General features: G+C 44.7%; 1 protein-coding gene across 1 annotated transcript in view; it reads left to right on the forward strand.

The window, feature by feature from the left end:
- LOC133158456 (protocadherin-15-like) overlaps positions 1 to 25,895 on the forward strand; it is a 109,412-nt gene that overhangs the window by 46,814 nt on the left and 36,703 nt on the right. The window contains exons 6-22 of the mRNA XM_061285690.1: positions 2,433 to 2,593; positions 3,844 to 3,999; positions 5,020 to 5,139; positions 5,539 to 5,649; positions 6,684 to 6,854; positions 8,722 to 8,830; positions 8,982 to 9,094; positions 10,973 to 11,179; positions 12,311 to 12,445; positions 13,559 to 13,708; positions 14,538 to 14,731; positions 14,814 to 14,946; positions 15,156 to 15,235; positions 18,073 to 18,166; positions 20,036 to 20,164; positions 23,841 to 24,146; positions 25,278 to 25,508. Coding sequence (XP_061141674.1) covers positions 2,433 to 2,593; positions 3,844 to 3,999; positions 5,020 to 5,139; positions 5,539 to 5,649; positions 6,684 to 6,854; positions 8,722 to 8,830; positions 8,982 to 9,094; positions 10,973 to 11,179; positions 12,311 to 12,445; positions 13,559 to 13,708; positions 14,538 to 14,731; positions 14,814 to 14,946; positions 15,156 to 15,235; positions 18,073 to 18,166; positions 20,036 to 20,164; positions 23,841 to 24,146; positions 25,278 to 25,508 — 2,600 coding nt within the window. The remainder of the gene's footprint in view (positions 1 to 2,432; positions 2,594 to 3,843; positions 4,000 to 5,019; positions 5,140 to 5,538; positions 5,650 to 6,683; positions 6,855 to 8,721; positions 8,831 to 8,981; positions 9,095 to 10,972; positions 11,180 to 12,310; positions 12,446 to 13,558; positions 13,709 to 14,537; positions 14,732 to 14,813; positions 14,947 to 15,155; positions 15,236 to 18,072; positions 18,167 to 20,035; positions 20,165 to 23,840; positions 24,147 to 25,277; positions 25,509 to 25,895) is intronic.

Consider the following 25,895-nt stretch of genomic DNA (forward strand, 5'->3'; position numbering starts at 1 on the left):
ACATGTTCTCTGGCGACGACAGTTTTTCCCACTTGGGATATTTGCTTAAGTAGCCGTCGAGCACTCCATCATTCAAATGTTAGGAAGATGCTTGAAGCTCATATGCTTCTTGTATTTTCTTTGTAGTCGTTGGAAAAGAGAGAGACAAAGACCTGCTATTTTTGAGTCTTGCAGACGTTGTAGCTGTTGGGGACGGACGGCGTGGCGTCTGTCTTTGAAATGAGATATTTTGCTTTAAAACTTTGAAATCACTCTGAATTATGAATTTTGAAATTCAATTCCATAGCCGCGTTGCTTTCTGTTGCCGACTTTGAAACCCTTTCTGACATTCACTGACATGTTATTTCCGTCGTCGTGCGATTTCGCCGCGTACGATAACATTGAGAATTATTTATTAGTGACCGAGCAGCCCGTCACGATACTTTGGATGTCTTTCAACACAACTCTGGACAAACTCACAAAGTCTGTCTGACATTTATTATCAATAGAGACGCCCCGGGCTGTAAATCACGACGACATCTTGGAATTGGAAGCTGCAGAGGACTCGGATACTACCCGAGCTCAGTTCTGACCTTTTACAGGTTACGCTGTAGCATTTAATTATGTTTTCAAGACTCATGTCCCAAGTTTATGAGTTTATACAGCGAGATGAAAGCATCCTGCCTAATGCATACACTGCTCATCAGGAATTATTGCTCGAAGCCTGGTCCTCTCGCGTCCAAGTAATAACTTGGCAACAAGTCTTAATTTGAACAATGCTTTGTTTATAAAAGTGAGAGGCCATTTTTCGGTAAGGACTCGGACTTGATTGTCTCTTAACAGTTCAATGTTTACTTGAGAGTTGATGACTAAGAGCAGATTAAGGCATGGATCCAGCCGGACTTTTATTTGCTCCCCTGAAGTATTTTTAAGTGCTTTGCTTGGAAATTGCTAAGGGAAGTCCGCGTTGCAATAATGTTCACACTAAATTATACTATGTCCTCAGTGACTTGATTTGGAACAAAGGCTGGGAGTATAATAGTCCAAAAATGTCCAAAAATACTGTGACCATCATGAGCAGGACATGATTTGTAGGTACGGGATGCACCTTGCTGTAAAATGTGTCAGATAAGAACCGCTTGTCAAGGCTCCCATGAGTGAGGCACTGAAGGGATCTATAAAAGTGTATGGAGTGGATATAAAAAGTCTACACACCCCTGTTTGGTTGCAAGGTTTTTGTGGTATAAAAAATGTGTGAAATCTTTTAAAAACATTTTCACTGTCATGAATAAAAAAAAAATAACAGTTTGGTTGCATAGGTATACACACCCTCTTATATCAGGGGTGTGTTCAGAATTTGCAATGTCCTGTTCAAATTCACGTTGCAAAAAAGGGAGTCCTCATAGCTGCCATTGAAAGTGCCTGACTTGGAATTTGGCAGGGGTGTGTTGATTTTAGATTGCTAACCCATTTTTGTTTTGAAGTATTTTACTTCATCTTATATCCGTTGGCGCAGATGCAACACGTGTTACGTCTTGTCAAAAAAATATCCAAAGCTATTAGCCCCAATTAAGCATTTGGAAAGCTTCTATGGCACTAACACATCTTAATTTAGCCATGGTGAGGTTTTAGCAAGGTTGCGCATTGTAGCCCCTGACATCTGCTATGTGAAGTTATCTGGGCATGAAGGTTGGATAAAGACATCATATGTTTCATCGGGCGAGATAATTGAGGTTAACAGAAAAAAACGCACCGGCTGCCATGATGATGACATCGTGATTGTTTACATGGCAACGTTGCGCTAACGCAAGAGAACCGAAAGGTCTCAGACGACTAAGCTATCAGTGTTTTCACTATTGATCCGAAGTTTTCTTGTTATTCTTTCAGGCCAAAGTTATTTAATTAATGGACTAATGGCGCCACTTAAAAGTCAAGTGACTTAGCAGCTCTTGGAAAAAACAGAGCCTTCAGCAGGAGGGCGAAAGCTGTCCGGGACGGCGGCGATCCTGTGGTCAAGTTCAATCGATAGCAATTACAAGGTTAGCCATTGACGCCGACGTGCCGGCCGCCTTCGGGCTAATCGTTAACGGCCACATGAAAGGTTTCTTTATTCCAACATGGCCGAAACTGGACACATTCACATCAAGAGTTCGGTAATAGGGAAGTACCGTTACTTTGGGAACATTTTGTGGCATCTTGGAACCAAACAATCATGTTGAAGTGAGTTGAGGAGATGAATTTAGACAAAAGTAGTGCCTCGCTGCCATCATAAATCCTCTTGGTGCCAAGAAACAATTTCTTTCCATGAAGCTCGAGTAGACGTCAATAAAGACCGTTCGAAACAATTTTAGTTGTGGCATCTTGCAAATATTGTTTAATTGTTTTTCAAAAATACTCACAAATGAGTGAATAATGTTCTCCCTGCACTGAATTCTACTCAATCTTGCTTTCAGGCACGGTTCTGGTGGAAAACATGCAGATAAACGGCCGCGCCCAGGACCCGGGCAGAACCATCTCGTTGACTTTACTGGACAACCACGACTATTGGGTCATATTGGAACCCACGCGGCAGAGGCTTTTCCTAAACAGCACCGGCCGCGTTTTGGACCGAGATGTAAGTATGCGACAAAATCAAAATGGACCCAACGTATGGACCCTTTTTGGTTCGCTTTTATCCTCTAGTAATTAAATAAGAATAGTCTCTCGTTAAGATCTATTTGCCTTACGGAAGTATCGGTTTCTTTTTCTGGCCCGGGCTTAAGCGCTCTTCTGGTTGGTGATTAAAGGTTTATAAACACGCACTTATTTGATATTCATCGTAACTCCAGCCTGTTCTTTATTGAGGTCATTAATTCTTAAACCCAGAGAATAGTGGGGAGCTACTAAAATTAAGAATAGATTAAATAGAAATTAATAGCCACTCTGGCTCCTCGCAATAAATCGGCTTGCTTTTTTTTTTTTCCCCCCTTCCTTTCAATGCTTTGGCCATGTTTGTGAGGAACAAACCAGAGGAAATAGAAACCTATTCAGACTCGCGAGCAACATTTTCCTTTTTTTTTGACTCATTTTGTCATCATTTGGCCCACGTTCACATCCATCTTTAGATAAGAGAGGTCATAAATCAAACTTGACACGCCTGATAGGCTCAATTAGCGATCTGCAATTTTGGACTAATTAAAGCCTTTATACCTTGATGGTCAATCGGGGTAAAAAGCAATTATCTGTGACAGGGAGTGTGGAAGAACGTCAATCACGAGATTAAACAAAATGTTCCGCTTTGTCTCCTTACTGCTTTTGTCATGGGCAGTGTAGATAAATCTGAAATCTTTTTTTCTTTTGGTTTGGGCATCTGTCGTGTTTTTCTTGCGTTATCATTCTGCCTAATGTTTTTTTAACAACCTTGGTTGCAGCTCAAGTCTATTGAAGTCAATTTTGAAGAAAAATATGAGCGTCTCGTTGTCAAGGTAATGCTGTATTTAAAAAAAACAAAAAGGCTGCAGAGTCTGACTGAAATTCTAAAATAAATAAAAACAGAAACATTTGTTTGTTTGCCATGCACGACAATTTAATGAAGGGCTGCCTCTCTGAAATGTCACAATTGGTTTCGTTGTTATGGATCGAGCGAGCGATTTCGATGAAAGTGCTGCTAATGAGAAAATGGATGCAGACATTTGACAACGAGACCATTTCAAAAATGCCGACAGCGTAGCTCCGATAGAAAGACTGCACTTAGGAAAATGGCCGCTTCCAAAATAAAAGCAAATCGCTTATTTGCTCATGATAACCCGAGGCTACTGCCAAACAAACAATAGCACACAACACTGACCCAAAATCATTATTTTGATTTGATTTTTCACCCCCAAGCCTCCCAACTACATCACCACCATCGTGGTTCAAGTTCAGTGCACCAACGAGCTGGTCGGTACCGTCATTCTGCACGAGGTCCGGATCGTGGTGAGGGACCGTAACGACAACACGCCGCGTTTTCAGCATCCACGTTACTATGTGGCTGTCAACGAGGTAAGGACAAAAACTCTCCATGGAACAAAACGATCTGATTCTGCGTTTAGGTGACAGAGACTCTCCACACTTCACTTTTTGATACATTGGAATTAGTCGCTAAATGCAGTTTTTCACACCGACAAATATCCATTTTTAACATCTTCGCATTATTGTTTCACTTTTGCTCCCCTGTAGTGCAACGAGGCTTTGCAATTGCTTTTTTGGAAGTCCAATTAAAACGAGGATTAGCCTTCAACTGTAATGTGTAAATGCGAACACAATAAAAATGAAAGCTCCAGGCAACAATTTCTCATTCAATGTTTCAAACCATCATCAAATTTTGACGCCGTACGCCCGCCACTCACGTTGGCTGGCCTTTGTTTGGCTAAAGTGCAAGTCTTGGAATTTTCACCTAAACTGGCTCTTTCGTCCTGGAGGGCCTTTTATTAATCCTAATTTCCTTCCACTTGATATGTCCATATTTGCTCTCTTTATGCAAACTGGCGCATGGGTTTCATTTGCCGCGAGTACGTTCAAGCTGTGAAGGTTCAGCAGGCCATTATGCAAGTTTACTCCAGCACGCTGCGTGGTCACCTCTGCGTCTCCATCGCCTCCTCCGCAACCACAGCGTCGGATGATAATTCCCCTGCAGGGTTGTGATCAATCTCCACTTTTGACTCTCGCCTCGCTTGCATACGCTCAAGGTCCGCTGTGTTATCACCGCGTCGTCGTGTGAGTCACGGCGCACAAATGCTCTCCCCCGGCCCGCGCCGACGGCTCCGGGGATCGCCGCTGATTCTCATACTTACTTTTATTATTCTGTCAGCAGTGCACATAAGCCCTCAGCTGCGGCCCCGGCTGCTGACGGCAATGTTTTCCCCTTTTTTTGATTTGCTCGGTCGTGTCTGCTAATGGCATGGCGTAATGGCGATGAGCGTGCATAGGCGCTCTTAACAATAACAAAAACACAACAGGAGATCAGAAGAGCTGCTGACGTGACTTTCCCCTCCAGTCTCTCGTATATTTTCACTCCTACAGCTCACCCCGGTGGGAACGACCATATTTACTGGCTTCTCGGGAAGAAATGGAGCCACCGACATCGATGATGGGCCCAATGGACATATAGAATACAGCGTTCTCTACAATGCCAATGACCCGGTATTGTATTGCACTTTTCCCACGACGCTTTCCCATTGGCTACTACTCACCTCGGCGGAAACATGCCCTTATTTGGCAGTGGTTGCTAAGCTACTGAACCGGTAGTAGCCTGGTGCCATTTCTTGCTTGTTTTGTTGTTGAAGCGTGGCTATGCTATATTTTGTGTGAAGCTAACATGCTATATTTTGTGTTAAGCTAATATTTTAATTGCTAGAAATGCTAAAAATCAAATCTATTACTCTTGGCCAACCTTGTGTATTCAAAGTAGCGGAGATCCAACAGCCCCAAACTGAGCCAAGTCGAAATCGCGTCGCGATTAACCTTGCTAGACTTCCTCAGCTGTCGCTAACTCATTAGTCACGCCTCCGTCATTTCTTGTCGTTTCACGGCTCCTTGCAGGAATCCAACAGCACGGTGAGCGTGGCAAATACCCTGTCGGGACACATCGTTCTCGCTGAGAGGCTCAACTACGAGGAGAGAACACGCTACCTGGTTCTGATCCAAGCCAACGTAAGTGGTCCAGGCTTTCAATTTAGCTCCAAGCACCCGTATAAGTGCTCTACTACTCAATTTGATGCAAATGTACACTTGGTCTGTGATGCTCCTCCAGCTCAAAGATCAACTTTTCCGTGGCATTATTAATGGTGAACATAAGGAAAGAATATAGTCACCTACGCTGGAGGAATAATTGATGGTGATGGTCAAGGAGAGATTAACTTTAACATACAGTTGGTGTGCGAGAGGAACAAATGAAACCATCACATTTCCCCCTTCCTTAGAAGGTCAAAGACGGGAAGGGAGGCACTCGTTCGCCGGCCACAACACGAGTCCCCCGGGTTATTTTACGAAACACAAAATAATAGAAGTTAGAGCCTTGACGGCGTGTGTCATGACCCGTACTGCCGTGACTTGGGTTATTCACGCCCTTGGCACTTTGCGAGTAACTTTGCATGACAGAGTTGATTGAAGTCCTACTTAAGGATGTGTAATGTCCGGCGCTGTGCAGAACATATCAAAACAAGTCATCCTAATGATGCCATTAAAGCGGCCAAGATCATTGGCCCTCGGCTTTCCGACGGGAAAATAAACGACTCCGGCCGGGCTCCGTTCCAGTAAATATTTCACAGCCGGGGGTCTGATTTCATTATAACAAAGCGATAAGTCACCCTAAGAAGTAAACTTATGAGATTAAACACATCAGGATTGAAGATTTAGGCTACGGCCGCCGATGGTCATTGTGCGGCTGATCTTATTCTTTCCAAGGGTGGCGGGGCGATGGCATGACTCAGCGTTTCAAAAGAAGCTCCTGAGAGGCTCTCCCGAAAACGAAATGGAAGAAAAGCCTACGATTTACAAGAACTCTCTCGCTGTGTGTCAAAAGTTGAATTAGACTTGGACTCTGTGAACTTCCTTCACAAGCACTCAGTTCTCAGTGTTTGCCTTTCTGGGAACAATCGCTTAGAGATTAGGATTATTGAGGTGGGAGTTAAAAAAAAAACGTTTTTAATAGAGGATGACTATTTGAAAAATTGTTCCGCTTCCAGGACCGGGCGCCGTACCCTCCCAACAGACGCACGGCCACCACCACGTTGACGGTGGACGTTTTAGACGGCGACGATCTCGGACCCATGTTCCTCCCGTGCGTTTTGGTCAACAACACCCACGACTGCAACCCCCTCACCTACCGCGCCGCCATCCCCGAACTCACCCAACCGGTAAGACCCATCGGATGGCCGATACACTCTCGTCGATCCGCGATCGACGTTCGGATGTGCCTTCCCTCCGTTTGACTCCGGAACATGACGTACGAGCCAGCCACAGTTGTTTAGTCGGCCGAGCTTGCTGTGATGTACTCACTGTATAATTCATCATAAAAGCTTCGCCCCTGCTCTCAAGCGGCAGGCATAGAAGCGGGCGCTAATCCTTCACCGGAAGAAAAGCTCCCCCCCCCCCCCCCCCAAACCCGTCGTCTGGTTGCTTGTTCCCACCTCAGCGCTGCGTGTGACAGACTTCAATTAGGACTGATGTTGTAGTCGTGCTGAATGTGCAAATTTTTTTTTCCGGCATAGCAAAGAGCAACGAGTCACTCGTGCAAGTCTCAAGTGCATCTCGAGTTGTGACTTTGAAGTTTCAAGCCATTCTCAAGCCACTTTGTCAATGCTGCCCAATTTTCTTGAAAAAAAAAAGAATACTCATGAGCTGAAAGCAGCATTGAGACTTTTTAATGTACTTTTGTCCCCCCAGCTCGGTTTTTTGTTTTTCTTTTCCCAACATCACGGCAGAGCGTCGCCCCCGGTGGGAGCTCTGTCTCCTCCTAATTGATGATTGCGTTGTAATTAATCACAACGGAGCGACGGCTGCTATTAAGGCGATGTGAAATAACGCCGGGCTCCCGACTCTCGTGTATAATGACCACTGAAGGAGGGTATTAAAGCTAATCATCATTGTGCCGAGCCAGGGGGATTGGATTTAGCACACCTCCAGACAGTGTAAAAGCGAGAGGGCTTCCGAGGGAGAGCTGTGAGGCTTACCCCGGAGCTGGGAGATATAAATATACACCCTGGGGGAGCGAATTCTTTTTTTTTTTTTATGTACTCAGACATTTTTGGAGAGGCATGTGTCTGACTAAGCCAAGCGATGATTTTTTTTTTCTCTCTCCCCTATTCACTTGCATCGAAAGAACAGCTCTGAAAATATGACGTGCTAAACATATTCCCCTTAAGCTATATGTTAAGATCTAGTAAAGCTGCTTAATTGTTGTCGAGGATGTCAGCCTGTGCCCGACCGCGCCGTTGCAAATACGTTTACCTCGATGCGCAACGCTGTTATCGGCGAGCGTCATGAAGCGTGCTAATTGGAAAGCTCTCTTCGCGGCGGTCGCGCAGCGGCTTCGTTTACACCGACGTCGATATTTGACGTATGAAGTCGGGCAATGCGTGTAAATAGAATTTTCTCCTGCCCTTAACGAAAATAAGTTGACATTTGGAATAATCCATAACGAGATCAAGTGGAACATAAACTGACCAAAAAACGGCATTTTTAAACAACTATATTTGTGGACGTGGCGAAGAGAGACACATTTGGCATATCAATTAAAAAATGTTCATATATGTCTGTGTGCATACTACTGTAACTTTAACATTATTTGGTGCCAGTACCATAGACGGCCGGTAGCGTCCAAGTCAGAGCCAGCCGATAACGTTTTGGGGGATTTTCAAAATTTCAATTGCAGCTACAAAGAGGAAGAGGGACGATATATGCTTGTAGTGTTGTTTTCCGAAGGCACTAGCGTAATCCTTTCCCAGCGCAGACCAAAGTGGGATAACGTTTAGTATGAGAAGAATATCAGCGGGCGGAGCTTCGGGCTCATTTCGTTAAACGGGGAGACTTTCTTTTCAAAAGAGCTCCAATCTGATACAGACAAACAAAAAACCGAAATGGAATAAATTGTCTGGCTTTACCGTACACAACAACACACAGCCTTGCAAATTTCGTACGACTAAACTTGGATTCTCCGCATAATGATACACGCGGTTATTTTCGAAGACATTCACCATCTGCCTTTTCGTCCTCTGACCGCAGAGCAAATTAAACCCTCTCAATGTGACCCCTCCCATCCGGGCGGTGGACATGGACAGAAACATCCAACCGCCGTCAGACAGGCCCGGCGTGCGTTACTTCATCTTGGTTGGTAAGTTCATCACGTCGCCCTCGCCATTGATTTTCACTCATTTAATCTTCCTCACCTCTGCCGCGACGACACGCTTTGACTTTTGAACGATCACTCTTGCTGCTCCATCTTTTCTCAGCTTTATTTTTTTTTTCTTTCTTCTTCGTCGCAGGCCATCCGGCCGTGTATCCTCAGTACTTCTCCTTGAACAAAACCACGGCAGAGCTTCACGTCCTGCAGCCCATCAGCAGGGACTTGTATCAAAGGTTCACGCTTGTTATTAAGGTAAAGGATGAATTGGAATGTGCTCATTAATGTTGCATCAGCACGGCTGCTTTTGTCTCCTTTGTTCTGCGGAATATAAACAAAAGCAACCCTGGGCCTGATCTGCTTTCTGTCCCAGTGTTAAGGTTAATTTTGATGCTGAACCAGTTTGTATCGCAATTCGAGGTCCGCTTTAGATGTTTCCCTCCTCCAAGACACAATTGTATCGCTACTTGTGCTGCTCCACTAGTGCTGTTCCAGTTCATATCAAAGTGATTGCAGAGCTGGTCCTGTTTGTAACCTTAGGTTAGGGTCTAAGCAAGACCATGTCCATCTTGCTTGATGTTTTGATTTAGTTGACTTTGAGATGGCGAGTCCACCTGTTCCACAAAGATAGCTTCAACCGCTGAAGGCTATCAAGAGCCGCTTTGCTGATCGAACCGAAGTAGATGTGACGATTCACGAGGGGGGGGAAAAAATTCGCTTCTCTCGCATGAATCTTAATCTCAACCGATGGAACCCCGCCCCCACCCAAAAAGATCAGAAAAGAAGCTAAAAGGGGAAGCACTAGAAATACATGCGATACAAAGGACGCTTGGAGTTTTGATTGACATTTAAGAACGGCCTCTGAAGACCAAGAGTGAAAATTAGACTTTGGTGTCTTGAGGATTCTCCGTATCAAAGAACAAATGGAGGGCGAGTGGTCTCGTCATACACGGGGCCGACAAAAACAAAACCATCTACGGTGAGATGGTGCGTTTGGGAGACACGCCAGCGAGCGATAGGCAGCTGAATCTCCCACTTGGTAACGACGAGGCAGAGTTCATTTGGCTCCGCTTGCCAGAAACAGCAACCCGGCTGAGGAGTAGACTCTCAGGAGAACACTGCAAGTCTGTCTTTTCCCCGGGGTTAAGGAGATTGTGGGCGAGCGGTCCTATGTGACCTTGCGGCGGCAATGAAACCAGGTTGTCATATCAGCCGATAGCGCCAAGTATAATCGGCAATATGGAATCGTCACGCGCGCTTTTCGATAATTAGCGGCAATCACGATAGCCCGAGCGACACTCGTCACGCCGCTCGGCAAAATCGAGCCCGCGTGCCTAATTAGTTTCAGGTCATGGCGTCGACTGATGTTGCCTCACTCCCCACCCGCCCACAGTCTCTCGTTTGTGTTTTTCCGACGTTTCCTCGGTGTGGGTGGCATGGCGGGCGCTGATTGGATAGAGCGCTTTAGTTTGATCCGCTCGGGCTGCTCTCAAGTCACATTATGGGAACAGTCGCATAGGATAACACGCACGTTATAAAAATCGATGGCACGACAAAGATCGGTGCTTCGCTTCGATCCTGACATTGGGTTAAATTTCAATTTTATTTGAATGGCAAATATTCACCGATTTTAATATTTTTTTTACAAAATGGACAGATGGAGTCTCAAAGTTGATTTAGTGGACCTTCACGGTACCAAAATGGATCAACCAAATACAAAGTAACAGTTGGAATTGAATTTATAAGTTTCGGGCGGACTCATCAAAGACAATCCGCTACGGTTGCATTGATTGTGAGTTATGTGCGTGCGCTGACTGATAGACTTGTTTACTTTTCAAACTCAGCTCGTTGCCTTTTGCAGTCCGGCGCCGCTGGCGTAGACGATGGCGTCCGCGCTAACTATGAAGACCCCATTTTGCCACTAGATAGCAACCAAGTGCTAATTTTCTTTTAGACGACGCTATGGCCTATGTGAATGAAACTCCTCCATTATCTTCAACTTAGTTACGTTGTAACCATATGTCACCACCAGATGGCGCCAAATTATATTAGACAAGAAATAGGTTGGTTTTTTCAATGAATAAAAGTTAGCGAAGAAGAATGACCTCAAAGCACCATTGTTTTTTATTTCAGGCCGAACAGGACAACGGCCACCCCCTGCCGGCCTACGCCGACCTCATCGTGGAAATCCTCGACGAGAACAACCAGGCGCCGTACTTCCAATTTGTCACCTACCAGGGCTACGTGAGCGAGTCGTCCCCGGTGGGCACCACCATCTCGGCCGGGGTCAACCTCACCACGCCGCTGGGGATCGTGGCGTTGGATAACGACATCGAGGAGGTAACGATCGTCCCACCTGAGGCACCGACCGATCGTAATCATTTCCAAACACGTTGTAAAATAATGATCCATATTTAATCTCCATTTATGAGTCATTTTCATTGTTTGTCATCATCGTAGCTGGCCCCCGGTGATACACCTGTAGGTAAAAGGGAGGCTGATAAAAGCTCGACATATACAGAATTCATCTTACCATGGGGATGTCTTGAGTTGTTCTAACGATACGGTACTAAATCAGCATTTTTAGCTCAATTTGGTCGAGTGTGCTCGAAAATGTACAGTACACCCACGTTGACACTTGTCTGATTAATAAGTGCAAATTTAGTCCAGATTGTAAAGGCTACGATTCGTTTGCTAGCTAATGAGGCCCCAGATTAGTGGTTGGATCTGCAGTCCACCTCAGGACATCTCTCCATCGTATGCATGGGAAAGCGCTTAAGGCTATTAAGATGATGGACATACTCAAAATGTACACCTACACAATTTAATGACTGAATCGAGCAAAGAAAAAAAAAGATACCGCTGTAAACTGAGCATTATTAAAGGCCAGCAATCTGGACACAGCTGTCATCATATTGTGAAGGTGTACCTTATATTTTGACAAGCGGGTGGAGATGGTGATATAAAAATGTCAATATTTTATTGACTCCCGCGCAAGCGTGTGTTGTATTGGAGTGTTTTGCTGTGGTGCCGTTGACTTTGCTTGCGTTTACAATTATATATCTTCTCTAAGAGTCCTCAGTTCACCTTTCCAAACGTCTCTTTAACGCATTTTAGGGGAAAATGTGAAGTGCAGAGACTCGCGACGCAATCGATAATCCTTTCTGTTGTGATGTTCACCAAAGCAGAGTGGCAGATGCTAATCGAACGCACCGACAACAAATACGTCGTCTGCTTCTGCCGAAGCTATTGTTCATCAAGAGCGCGCGTCGTATTTTCCTTTGTGGAAACTCGAGGTTCCCGTTTGAGTCTGAATCATTACTTCAGTGATATGGTCGGGTTAAAAAACACATCGATCCCCCGCTATGAGGATCACGTATCTGCTATCGTCATCTTCGGAAGAGAGACGAAGCGTTCACGTCGCCATGGTAACCCGTTTCTTGCTGTATTCCGCATCTCGCCTGCTGAAAGACTCAAGACCCCATGTTGAAGATAACCCTGGGCGACCAAACGGACGTCTTCAGCTTGACCTCGGCCGGCATAATCCGCTACCTGAGGTTGCTGAAACCCGTCGACCGGGAGAAGCAGATGACCTACACCTTCACGGTACGCTCCCTTTGCTACTTGCCGCAGTTAATTACCGCTGACCTTTGACCTGAGTCTCATCTTGTTTGTACGTTTGAGTTGAAGGTCAGAGCAGAAGCAAAGTCGGGGGCAGGGCACGTCGCTCACATTAGGACCTTTAGTCGGCATTCGACGGCACTGTATGTGCATTATAAAATGGCTCTATAGCCGTCAGTTTGTGTCGGCATAAAAAAGCAGGACTAACCATTACGCGGTCAATAATTTTCAGCAAAAACTTGGTTGGGAGGAATTTAAAATAGGTTTTCACTCTTCTCTCAAATATGGTGTCTATAAATGCCATCTTGTGGCCGACAGTGGAATTACACCAAAACAGACAGGTCTGGGAAGTAAATATACTGTCTGTATAAATTGTACTTTATTGTACTGTAGTTTTCCACCCTGTGACTTTTTAGCAGAACTTTCTTTTTTTTTTTTGTCAACAAGCCATTAAAAAGTACATTTTCGGTGATGTGCAACATTTAAAGCTGTTCATTTATTTTAACAACGCGCAGTAGCAATTAGCCAGTGGGCGGCTAACGTCATTTCCATCTACTTGGACTTGTCTTTAAAATGCTACCCTTTTTCCGTTAAAAAGATTAGGGATTTTTTATAGGTTCTAAATGAGAAACCAAGGTCAAATCGGGCACACCATCCGAGAATTGATTCTCTCATTTTCTTCTATTGCTTTACTCACCACATTTGCAGTTTTATAAGCTTTCCTGCAAGTGAAGCTTTCTACCAGCACCCTTAATATCTCTCCTACAAGCTGCTTGTAAACTTTTCAATTTGATAAACGCATCTTTCTCTTGACAAACGCAAATATGCAATAAAACCTCACTCACTTGTTTTATTGCATATACGGTATTTCTCATCTGGCAAAGGGCAGATGGGAAAAAAAGCAATCGTAAAGGGAGCGAGCGTCTTCAAATATAAATAAATGACACAGCCAGAACTTGTTTGCCTTTTGTTCTTCTTTTAATAATCTTCGGGTGGTTCTGATGCAACTGCTTTCTAATCATATCTGTGCTTTTCTCGTCAACTCTATCGTCTGTCTGGCAGCGAATCGACCATGTGTAATATGTGTCGCCCGCACAGATGGTGGCGTCGGACGGCGTCCAACGGAGCGGCCCCGTTACCGTCAACATTTTAGTAATCGACGCCAATGACAACACGCCCACGTTTGCTCAGGTGTCATACAGCGTGGACTTGTTCACAGACATGCAACCTGGCGAGACGGTGCTGCAGGTAAAGAAAAAAAAATTCTGACTTCAGAAAGCCATGACTAGTTGATTTGAAATGTGATTGCTTGAAGAAAATATTGATTTTGAAGACCAGATCGGATTGTCATGGAGACACGTAGAGGCTGACATCTGATTGGACGGAAATCCACAATGCAAAACGATGCAGTTAAAAAAAAAAAAGAAAAAAATACGATGCATGCGTACAATTGGATTTTTAATTTTTTTTCCCGATCTACCTACTCTGATTATGTTATTGGATTGGGGACATTGTCTCCGCTGATTGCGCTGGCTTTAAATATCATTGTTTGATTGCAGCTGTGCACAAACATGCCGCCGCCAATTAATAACCAGGCCGTCCTCAAAATCTAAATCCATAACCCCATTTGGCCAAATCCACTCATGCAGGGAGTTCCATCTTTCTCATTTCCTTTTTGTTCGGAGTCCGACTGCGCTCGTATGTCTTTCTGTCTGACTTGGAAAGGTCGACTTTAATCTGTTTTAAAGAAATGTCCGTTTGGCCTCGACGAAATGAGGCCAGCGGTCGTGGCGTGTTGAGTGTGTGCGCGTAACTGGTTTTTATATGCCGCCTTTATGAAACGTGTGTAAGCAGGCAGGTTTTATGTTTGATGCCGTCGAATCATTGGCTGATCCGGTCGTTTTGAAATCAAAGCGCGATCCAAAGCTTTATTGATCTCGATTGTCGATGAGGATTTATCGTCAACGCAGCATGTTTCGCTTTAAAAACTGGCTCTTCTGTTTGGTAGTCGCCAGACATCCAAATTGTCTCAAGTCATTTTCACGCTCTGTTTGCTTCTGTCTTCCTGCGTCAAAAGTTAACGGCGGAAGATGCTGACGAGGGGCTAAACGGACTGGTGACCTACGAGATCCTGGCCGGGGCTCAGGGACATTTTGTCATTAACAATCGCACGGGCCGCATCACAGTGGCGCCCGGTGTCAGCCTCGCCGTCGGACGATCTTTCGCGCTGACCGTCAAGGCGTCTGACAACGCGCCAGAGTCCCTCAGAAGGTACGCTAGCCTCCACGCCAGTTCCCTTCTGGGATGCTGAACTCAAATTTCTTCTTTTTTTCTTTAACTCTCCTCTTACAAGGAGCTCCATCACAACCGTCTATATCGAAGTGTTGCCACCCAACAACCAGAGTCCACCGCGATTCCCTCTGCTCACGTACAACCTGGAGGTGAGCGAGGCCACGAGGATCGGCGCCATTCTGCTCAATATGCAGGTGAGTTGTTGACGTCGGTGCAAAAATGAGCCTCTCTCACCTCACCCAAACTTAAAAAAATGCTGTACATACTAGTCGGAACGTCCTTGTTTGCTTGATTCTTTCTTCATCTACCCATCCATATGTTCATGCTCGATTCGGCCGCTCAGCCTTGGACCTTAATGGCATTTTAGCACCTTTAAAGGCCCGACGTTCTTTTCTCCCTCCAGGCCACCGACCGAGAAAACGACCCCATCGCATATCACATCCAGAGCGGGGATTCCCAGAAGGTGTTCAACCTCTCTGAAACGTAAGTCTGGTGGCCAAAAGTCGCTATATTTTCATATGACGTGGAATTGTCTGTATTGACATTTGATGTATTGGCTCGAGTGCGCTAACCTGCTTTGACGCCGCAAAGGATCCTAATGGAAGCGCTCGCGGGAACATACTTACTTGAAGTCGGGGAAACTCACCGTGCGGTTTGAGCTGCACGCTCAGCTACTTTTCTCCCGTCTTCAAGCGTCCTCTTTTCAAGCCCCTTTGCTGTCCCCGAGACGAGGAACGCCTCGTGTCGCACTTCTCAGGAAAGGGAAGTCGGCGTAAGACTCGAGAGGCTGATTTGAAAGCGGGAATCTTAGTTGGAAAGCTACGAGAAATGTCAATGTGGAGTATCGAGATTCAGGCGAATAAAACATTTAGGAATCATGAGTAGTCGATCCAAATCCAACTCCCGAAAATGATGCCACCACTTTTATTACCTCTGTGGAGGACATGAAACACAAATAGAACTCGTCTCCCACTCCAAATCAATATCGGCATATAAAGATCCCGCCCTGTCGCGCGGTGAGGAAACCCCATGAAATATTAAGGTGCCTTTTTACCGTCTCGTAAATGAGAAAGTCAATTTGGAGGGTCAAGACGCGAGGAGACTCGAGATGCTCGCACATATCTCAGCCGCCTGTTTTTGTCTCTTATATCATTTTATAGAGCGCCGTCGAACCATTTATTGGATATTCAACTCGTCAGCAAAACTGCGTGTTTCTTTCTAATTACGATACCGTGTTGGGTAGCACCGATTTCCCAACTCTGTCATTGGGATTCCCACAGTAGTGCTGGCGAGCAGCTAACAGCTGCCGGCGACTTATATGCTAACAACGACAAGCTGTTGTTTTAGGCTACCAATATGCTTGAAAGTTAAGTCGCACCATTACGAAATAGAAGCAACAGTGCTGTTTGGGGTTTTATAATGAAGCTAGCGAGAAGGACAAGAATAGTATAGAGGATTAATTAATAGATTTAGCATACTTAGCGCTTCTTTTGTTAAATTGTTGACTTCATTGTCGCATCTGTGACTTTGAATGTATGTGGCATTAAAAAGGTTAGGTTAGCGTCTGGCCGTCAACAGGCTAATCGTTGTGTTGACTCCCTCGACATGAAATGTCATGCAGATTATGTATGAGTGTGCTCATTACGTGTTTATTTTGTAAGCGTTCATTCAGTAAAGCGATTAAAAGTGCAGCTGTGTTTATTCCTGGCACATCTGACAATGTCTTACAGCACTTCAATGTAACATGGAATTCACCGCCTGACACATACAGCACAGTGGGTCGGGCTAAAACACTTAACACACACCCGAGCAGATGTCGACGTGGCACACTCGAAATTAAGACTGATTAGCCACGACTCTTGTTTAGTTGGGCGTACAAGACACCCGCTGAGACTTGTCATTTTTCATGCCTTAAACTCGTCCCCACCATGAGAGTCTTGCACCGACGACCCTCCGCATATGCTTGTGTTGAGCTATTATGACAAATTAGCACTCCAGTCCATTGCTGCCTTTACCGGGTTCCCCTGAGATGGTTGCCATAGCCGCAGAAGCAACACAGCCTTACAATTTTTTTTTGTACGTGGGAGATACCAGAGCAGGAGTTGGAAGTGTGCTGCCATGAAGTCCAACTGCACATAATTCAAAGACTCACCCTGTCTAAGTCCCCCTTGCTGACCCTTTTATGACCACATAAGCCCGACTACTTCCAGCAGGACAACCGTAAATTATCCGTTTCTTCGCACTGTATAGATAGTCAACTGCTACATTCATAAAATAGACTTAGCTTGTAGCGCAGACGTTTGATTGATACCGTCTGTGCGGCCGTATCATATCATAGTGTCCGCCGCTACGCTGTCTATATTGATTCACATTCTTTCACTGTATCATTTATCCCCGTAAACCTGAACAATGGTCAATGTATCATTCCGCAAATGTAGAAGTCAAGTCAGTTTACAGCCATTAATCCTGTCATTAGCATGAATCATTAGCGTGACAGCTGTACATTTATCACACGGGAGGTCTTTTTTTTGGCGTAAAGTTCCTTTTTTTTTTCTTCCACCCTTTAGCTACGCCTCATTTGAATTTTCTTCTACCAGCATTAGCTCAAATAAAAAACATTGTCCAGTCATAAACCAAAATGTTCAACCAAAAAGCTTTGTGTTAGTTAACTAGCGCTCGGATTGTAGCGCATGGTTGAGAAGAAAAAAAATCCCCCCCCCCCCCTCTCCACCTCATTTGAATTTTCTTCGACCAGCAATAGATAAAATAAAATAAACTTTGTCTATTCATAAAAAAAAAATGTTCAACCGAGAATCCGTTTGTGTTAGCTAACTGGTGCTCGGACCGTAGAGCCTGGTTGAGAAAAAGAAAAAAAAAGATCCACAAATGTCATTGATGAATGAAAAGGTCGCACAGCTAGTCACAATGTGGTCCACCGTAGCCTTCGATTAGAATGGGAAAGGAAAAGAATAGGACACTCATTATTCTCTTAGCTCCAGTGTTCCGCTGCATTTTGTTTGCGGTCCTGGCGGATTCTCTCCTGCGCTGCATTGTGTTGCGTGTGCTCACTCTTTGTATTCACGCACCCGCTGCCGTGTCTTACAACTGTGTGTGCGTGCAAAAATAATTCCACGTGCTGCTCTTGGGAATGCGCAGGCTGCCTTCCCTGCCAACAAATTATAGCTTGCACACATATGACATATTCATGTGCTTACTCAGGGCAAATAAAAGCAGGGACAGGCCAAAAGTCTTTTCGTGGATGTTGTTTGGTGAAAATCAGCATAAATGTGTTGCTTTCAAGATTTGGGTTTCCTCCACAGGATCGGTCTTCTCATCTTGCAAAAATCGCTGGACAGAGAAACCAACGATCGCTACCGTCTGCTCGTCACTGCCTCGGATGGCAACCCTGGAGGGGTAAGCTGCTTTATTGCCGCCATCGCCCTAAAACTCAGTGATGATCTAATACAGCAAAAACATATGAGCCACCTCAAATAATTCTCTGTAATCCCGCAACCCTCAGATAGTTTCCCCCTTAAGACAAGTTTCTCTGCTTCCTACTGACCATCAAATAAACCATCTTAATTTAATTAGACGTCATCTCAGCAGACCAACTTTGGTCAGCTGTCTCCATTCCACGCCGAGGGGAAATGTGGTCTCCTCCTTCGTTGAGTCTCATCTGAAGCATCTCTTTATTCCCCGGCACTGAGTGATGATGAATAGATTTTTTTTTTTTTTTTGCAGGAAGAGTGTAGGAAGTGATCGGGAGGCAACGGGGCTATACATCTCACTCGAGATGGAGAGATTGTATGAGCCAATAACCTTTACCTACGTTTTGCCAGTTTTTAGAACGAGGCGCTGAAGAGGGAAGCATCTGAGGCACAAAATAAATTGCCGCGTGACTCCGGTGTGCCAAATGTCAGCGGCGCGATGAAAAGATGTCACAACAGGAGGGGAGCTAAACGAGGAAGGGGGCGAAGGGAGCCCGTCATCTGCGAGACAAAGTACTGCGGGGAAGGTCGGAAACAAAAGATCAAAAATATGCACCAAAGTTGGGAGGGACGGAAACTCTGGGTTTTAAATGGTAGTTAGCTTTGGATTGTGGTAACCATGGTAACTTATCATGACACCAACGCAGACTGTCGTCGAGGTGCGGGTGCCCGAATTTAAAGGTCGAGAGGTGAGCTCGGTCACTTGAGAATCAGAAGAGTAGACGTGGGACACGCTGTAGGTGCCCTTCGAGTTCTTCAAGTGGAGCTGGAGGAAGACGGGGGAGGTCTGGGCTACCGAAGCTAAGAGGGTGAAGTGACCCTGACATTTTTAGAATTCAAATCGTTTCATGGCTTTGTGAGTGAAAATTACAAACTTTATTACCCAGTTAAAATCACAAGTTGCCCCAGCTCGAGTCCGTGTGACCAATTCCCAAAATCAGTATTCCCAAGTGTGAAGTCTGTGATCCCGACCCACCTCGCGGGCTCAAACATCAGCAGGGATTAAAAAAAAATTGCCCTCACGCCATGGGTCCGAACAGCATGATCTTATCCACGGCTTCCGGTCAGGCTTGTCACCTCCGCGTCCTTTCAGATACCACGGAGCGCCGGCGTTTGATTTGAAATAAATAATAGCCGCTCGTTAATCAGGCTCTCGGCTCTTACGGCTTTTGTTGAGAAATTTCGCACCAGGGCGTTGACACTAATTGGCTCTTGTGCAAAGTGCAAAATAAATAGAGCCTGTCACCGGCACACTGTTGTTAAAGATACCCCGTCGTCAAGCCGGCCTCGTGTCAGCTCCCGTGTGAATGTCTGTAATTACGTCTGAACAAAGCAAACAACAATTGCGCAAATCCCCGCGAGGGCGTCGAGATAGAAGAACTAGATCGTTTCCTCTGGGATGGACTCGGCTCAAGCGCCGGGGTAAACTTCAAACGGGTCCGCTGGGAACGGCAGCTAGGGCCGACCACTCCCACTTCTCGAGATTCCCTCCAAGACGGAGCGTTTATTCCGTGATTAGCATACGGCTTTGTTTCCTGTCAGTCATTTTTGCCCAAGATTTCCGCGGTTTCTGCGGCGATGCAGTTGCCAGGCAGCCATTTAACAGATGGTGAAAGTCATGCATGAATTTGCGGAACGCATAAAGACGAGGAAAGTTAAGGTACAAAACATTTAAAGGTCAAACACAAAAAAAAGCGACATTTTCTTCAAATTGTCCGTTTTTGGCACCGACGTTGAGACGTCGGTTCTTCTCTTCAAACCAATGCAAATGTGGATTTGTGCCCCCCCCCCTCAGACATCAACAACAACAGTGGACATAATTGTGACGGACGTCAACGACAACGACCCCGAGTTTGACCCCGCCGCCCCCACAAACTTCACCGTCCAAGAAGAGGAGGCCAATCTATTTGTTGGCCAAGTCAAGGTAATTTTTTTCCGTTTACTCCCTCGTTTTGTTCTTTGGTGCCTCGTATTTCATTTTCATTGCTTGAATTGGACTTAATCATCACCGTTGATCACGACGACCTTTTTATCAGCGGTTTAAATGAATCGTCCCTGAGCTAATATTGAACCCATGAAATTCTACATGAGAATTAACGTCTATAGCCACGTAATTGTCGATATCGCAATAAAATCAATTGGTCTTGGTTTTATTGCCCTTCTTCCTCGACAGTCACTGCCCCGCTTTGCATATAAATGGAGGATTAATCTTAAAATGATGAATAGTGAAAGGGATAATTTCATTGAATGTATAGTCTCTTCTTTGTTGTTCATAGTCAACTTGACCTTATTTTGATATTATTGAATATCTTTGTATGGTGTAATGGAAAGTGTTTGTTACAATTGTGAGAAAAGCTAGTCAATGATGAACACCATGGAAAAAAGACCAACTACTAAGCATGAACTCAACCCATTGAGCAAAGCATCACCTGGGAGCCAAGTTAATATACTCAACTGCTGATGTCAGCACTTGCCCTTTGCACGGAACACATGTTCGGATAAATCGATAAAAAGACGAGCGCCATCACTGAGGCCTTCAATTAGAGTAGCGCTGAATGGCCGAGTCATTATGCTAGCTGGGTTGTTGCCATGCTTTTTGTTTGTGGCTCTGGCAGACTCTCTGCTGGGTTCAATTGTTTCAGACTCGTAACAATACAGTCCCTGTAAATAGAAAAAACAAGAGTCCCAAAAGTGAGGTGCGGAAATACCGACGATTAGGCCAAATTTAGGCCATTTTTTTTCCCCCTCCCTTTCAATCGGAGTCAATAAATGCCTGATTGTTGCATGTCTCCTGAGCCATTATCTTGTGGTGTGGGTTGAGTTGACTTTGCACTCTTTCGGAATGTGTGCGCCCTCTAGTGGTACGTTTAAAAAGAATCACTGCCCAAGTACAGTTCAGTTGTATTTAACTTGAAAGTTTAACTTGAATCTATAAGAAAGGTGCATTTGTAACTATTTCTTTGGGTGAAATTTTTATTTAAAATGCATGTGCAATATTTTTTAATTAATCAACTTTATGCAGTATAAGCCTCAATTTTCAGGGGCTCAAAAGTTTCCGGCAAAAGAATGAAACAATTTTAATTTATACAATTATTTTTTGAATACTTGGATGAAAGCAAGACTGACTTTTTGAAGACAAAGAAATGAAGTATTGTTTCATGGCCTAGTCAGTCGATTGATGTCCCGCCAATGGCGAACGCGTCTCGCATATTGAAGACAAAAGCAAAGTCGGCGAGACCCACAATTAAAGCCGTTATTTTGCTAAACCTCTTTGAAATGTAACTTGAAACGAGAGTTTTTGTGCATTTCTTATTTGAAACCTACTAATCGACCTGCAAAGCCGAGTTGCCTTTTACCTCTCCAAGCGCCCGAATCCCGTCGTCACCTTCAGTTTTCCGTGCTCGGCCTTTTCAGGACTACAAAGCAAAGTACATTAATTCTAAAGACACGGTATTGCAGAGGTTGGAGATGAGCTTGATCAAGAGACCTTTTTATATTGTCCATGGCGGCGCTGCTCGTTATGCCAAAATGAGGTTGGCCATTTTGAGTAATTACGTCAAAGCAATCACTCAATCCACTTCTGTATAGAAAGTCAAGAATGGACGCTTTGTGTTCCCCCTGTGCAGTTTTCACCAAGGGCACGCTTTCCATAAGAAGACATATAAAGAAAGTATAGTTCAAATAAAACGCTGATGCTAAAATCTGGGGAACATTAAACGGCATGTCCTAAAACTTTACAATGCGTCAAGGTGGTCCTACACTCAGTTTTTAACTACCGGGCTCTTTTTATTTTTTTTATACGCTTAATTGCTTTGCGCATAAAAACATGCCTGCTTAAGACTATTAAAGCAGTTTGTCCCGTCCCGGAGATTCTTAGGAGTCAAGTTGTGAGCCAAATGTGCACCATTTGCTGACTGTGCTGCCCTAATTTTATTGGCACACTCATAACTGAAAGCACTCGTATCTCAAATCCGCTTCTCCCATTGAAATGAATAGAAATGTCATTAATCCATTCCAGACCCATCCAAAAAAAACGTTCCTTGAGCTGACATACCCCGTATTAATAATTTGGTATAATTTGATCATTGTTAATTATCTGCTTCGTTGCCGTTTGTTTATTTGAGCAGAAAAAAAATCTTCCTTAAAACGTCGTGCTCAGGCCAAGAAAAAACCTATTAAATATTGGTCCTGTTCCAGGATTGTATATTTTTTTATCATTGCTAAATTGGCATTTAATTTCCCAGTGAATGATGTATGAATATTAATGACGACATTCAGGCTTGAACATACAGGAAGTCGCTGTCCAATTCGATGCCCTCAAGCAAGCAAAATTATCCAGCCTGTAGATTAAGCACACCATTTCTTTTAGTCTTTGTCACATATGTACGTGCTTCAAACCTTAAATAAGCTTCGCATGAAGGATTGCATGGACTAATCAGTTGAGCCAACATTAGTGTCGTCTTTTTATATTGAAGACATTTGAGGAACATTTAACGTACCACGATTGCGATGGTGAAATATCGGCTTTGGATAAAAGCTCCCAAAAAATGTCACCATGGCCATCTCATTCATTCACAATTAAGCAAAAATCAGGAAAAAAAATGGTGAAAGGTCAAACGTGAATGACTTTTTATTTATCGCTCTCGACTGGAAGAATAGAATTTTTTTTTCCCCTCCTGAGGTTCATTCAAAAGACATCCTTTGTGGTGACAAGGGGACCTTGCGTAACCCGTGCACCAACGTTGGCCTTTTGAACCGGCTGCCAACTCATCACTCGCGTCTCCCAAGTGACGACAAAGATGTGAGCCCCAATTGCGCCAGCCTTGTTTCAACCGGCGTCTACGGGCTGAGTAAATATGCAAGGTGTTAGAATGAAAAGCCCGGCTCTAATGGATCGTGTTCTGGATCAGATCAAACACAAAACAGCTGCTGTCAGCCTCCAGGCAAAACGCCTTCACTTTTGAAATGTGCTCCTCATTCGCCGTGAATATTTACCGCTTTGCGCTATTATTGCCTATGTAAATAGTCTTATTCACAGTTTACGTCTGCCGGGTCAGGAGGGAAATGAGGTTATTTATGACTTTTGATGTATTTCTCATCCCAGGGCTTTAGCATGCTAATGGCATTGCGTCATTGACAGCTAGCAAGGCACGGCGGCTTTATTTGTGTCGTGCGTGTTGTACACAAAGTTGAGCTTATTGAAAGTAAAATTTTTCAAAGCAAATAAAAGACGTCTAAAAAAATAAAAACTGAAATAAAAGATAGCTTACAAAAATGGCGTCATCGACTGCTAGCAAGCGCCGTGCCTTGCACTTGATTCACGTCATCAAAAGATAGCTTGCGAAAATGTTATAACAGTGCAAGAAATTTTGAAAATATTATGTAAGACTTCAGTTAAGATTAATAACACGGTATAAATCCAAATCTGGATTCTCACTCGAGGCTGACTTCATTTCAGCGGAACTAAAAAGGCTCCAGCTTTCACATGGTAGTAGATCATGTAATTCCCAGCTAAAAGCACATGTATTCATGTAGCCAGCACACAAAGGTAATATCTCATCTTCTTTACAACCGAGCCCTTCTGTCTTTGATTCCCGCAGGCCACAGATCCAGACGCGGGGGCTAACGGCCAAGTCAGCTACCGTGTCGTCAATCATCCCGCCTTATTCGTAATCACCTCCAACGGCAGCATCTACACTCGGGTACCGCTCGATCGCGAGCTCAAGAGCAGCTACGATGTGGTGATCGAAGCGTCCGACGGGGCCGTGGACCCCCGCCGCACCACCTTGACCCTGACGGTGCAGGTGACGGATATCGACGACAACAGCCCGGTGTTCTCTCAGTCGACGTATGTGGTCAACGTGCCCGAGAACAGCCCGGTCGGAACCGTCGTCCTGACGCTCAGCGTGAGTGTGGGCTTGCTCATTCTACTTCTCGATAGTTTAGCGGACTCCGTCTTTAGATTGTCTCCTCTGTCAAATGTCACTGCGCATTTCTTCCCCCCCCCCCGTCCCTCGGCACGCGAAAGGAAACGTCAAATATGCAAAGCAAACGGGGTGGAGGAATGAGTAATTGCTGGCACATTGTAAGCGACAATTCCCGCAGCGGTAGGAAGTAAAAGGAGAGAAAGCGAAGGGCGAAGGGTTGAGTGAGTGACATTCATCTGCCTCAACCCAAGAGTGGACACTCGCAGAGTGATCACAAGACAATTAGATTAGATGTTATCTCCAAGGACACATATTTCAACGGAATGCTTAAAGGGCTCACGCATGCGTACATATATGCGTGTTATCGCAAATGATTCATACGTTTACGAGAGATAATTTCATCCCGCGAGTACCGGTACGCAGTCATCTTTACTCCATGGTATAATCGAATCCGAATGTATTACCCTACAAAATGTAGTCGTCCATAAAATAGCAGCACGCACGTTCGTTGTTTATGCATATAGTATGTCCAAAATGTGCAGCCTGAAACACAACGCCCTTTACTTGAACCCCATTTCGACATCTATAAATAATTATAGATAGGTGGCTCTCAAATTTTACACATCAAGTACCACCTCAAAAAATATTTGACCCTCTAAGAAGCACCATCATGACTATCATTAAAATGTATAATGACCCATGGGTTTATAAAAAACAAGGAAGCCAGAACCAAATAAATATACTATATATTTTTTATTTTATTTTATGTATATATAAAATTTACAACATTTTTAACTCCTCTCCATTTGAATGATGTCACCTTTCAGTCGAGTATTGGTTTCCTTATCACGATTGGATCCCGTGCCGCATTGCCAGTACAGCAGAACGTGTGGTAGCGTTATATAATGTAAGTGAGCTTCTGTGAGTGGAGAAAGCCCTCAAGCATATCAGTGAGTAACACTGGCTGCCAACCCCTTGAGGGTGGCGCTCGACAATTCCTTCATGCCACGGTTGTGACGCAATACCGCCTCCGAAGGTACAAAGCAGAACTGCAAGCGTTTCATGTTTGTGTGCTTGAACTCGTCAGGGTTTTTTTTTTTTTTATCCCAGGCTACCGATTCTGACCTCTTCTCCAACGTCACCTACCGGATCAAGTCGGAATCGGGCCGCCGGCTCTTCTCCCTGAACCCAATCACCGGGGAGTTAGCCGTGCTGCAGACTCTGGACTTTGAGGATCTGGCAGCGATGGGAACGGGGGCGTCATACACGTTTCAAGTGGAAGCGGTCGACCAGGGAGGCATCACGGCCCCGGGGCAGGCTACGATCACGGTGCGGATCACGGTAAGAATCCCCCCCCCCCTTGACGTTCACCCCCGCCACAAGCTCTCAGCGCCGTGTCATATCTTTCACCCCGAGGTCCGGGAGCCAACTCAACTCACTTCACTTGAGTTATTGACCACTTTCAAAAAAATAACCGCAGCTGAAATTGTTTTGAACGGAAGACGTGTGTCCTTTGATAAAGACATGACACCCAGCACAAAAGCAGATCAGTCCGGTACAGTGGGCTTTTTGAAAATTTTAGCTATTAGCCGTACGTTGTGCCCCGTGTCCTCGGCATCAGAATCAAACGTCTTTAATCCGCAGTGGTGATCACACCAAAAAAAACGGATGGTCGTGTTCTCCTGGAGGACCCAAGACTCTGTCACAATTGGAAAATAACAACGAGCT

The sequence above is a fragment of the Syngnathus typhle genome, linkage group LG8 (genome assembly GCF_033458585.1).
Source record: "Syngnathus typhle isolate RoL2023-S1 ecotype Sweden linkage group LG8, RoL_Styp_1.0, whole genome shotgun sequence".
NCBI lineage: Eukaryota > Metazoa > Chordata > Actinopteri > Syngnathiformes > Syngnathidae > Syngnathus > Syngnathus typhle.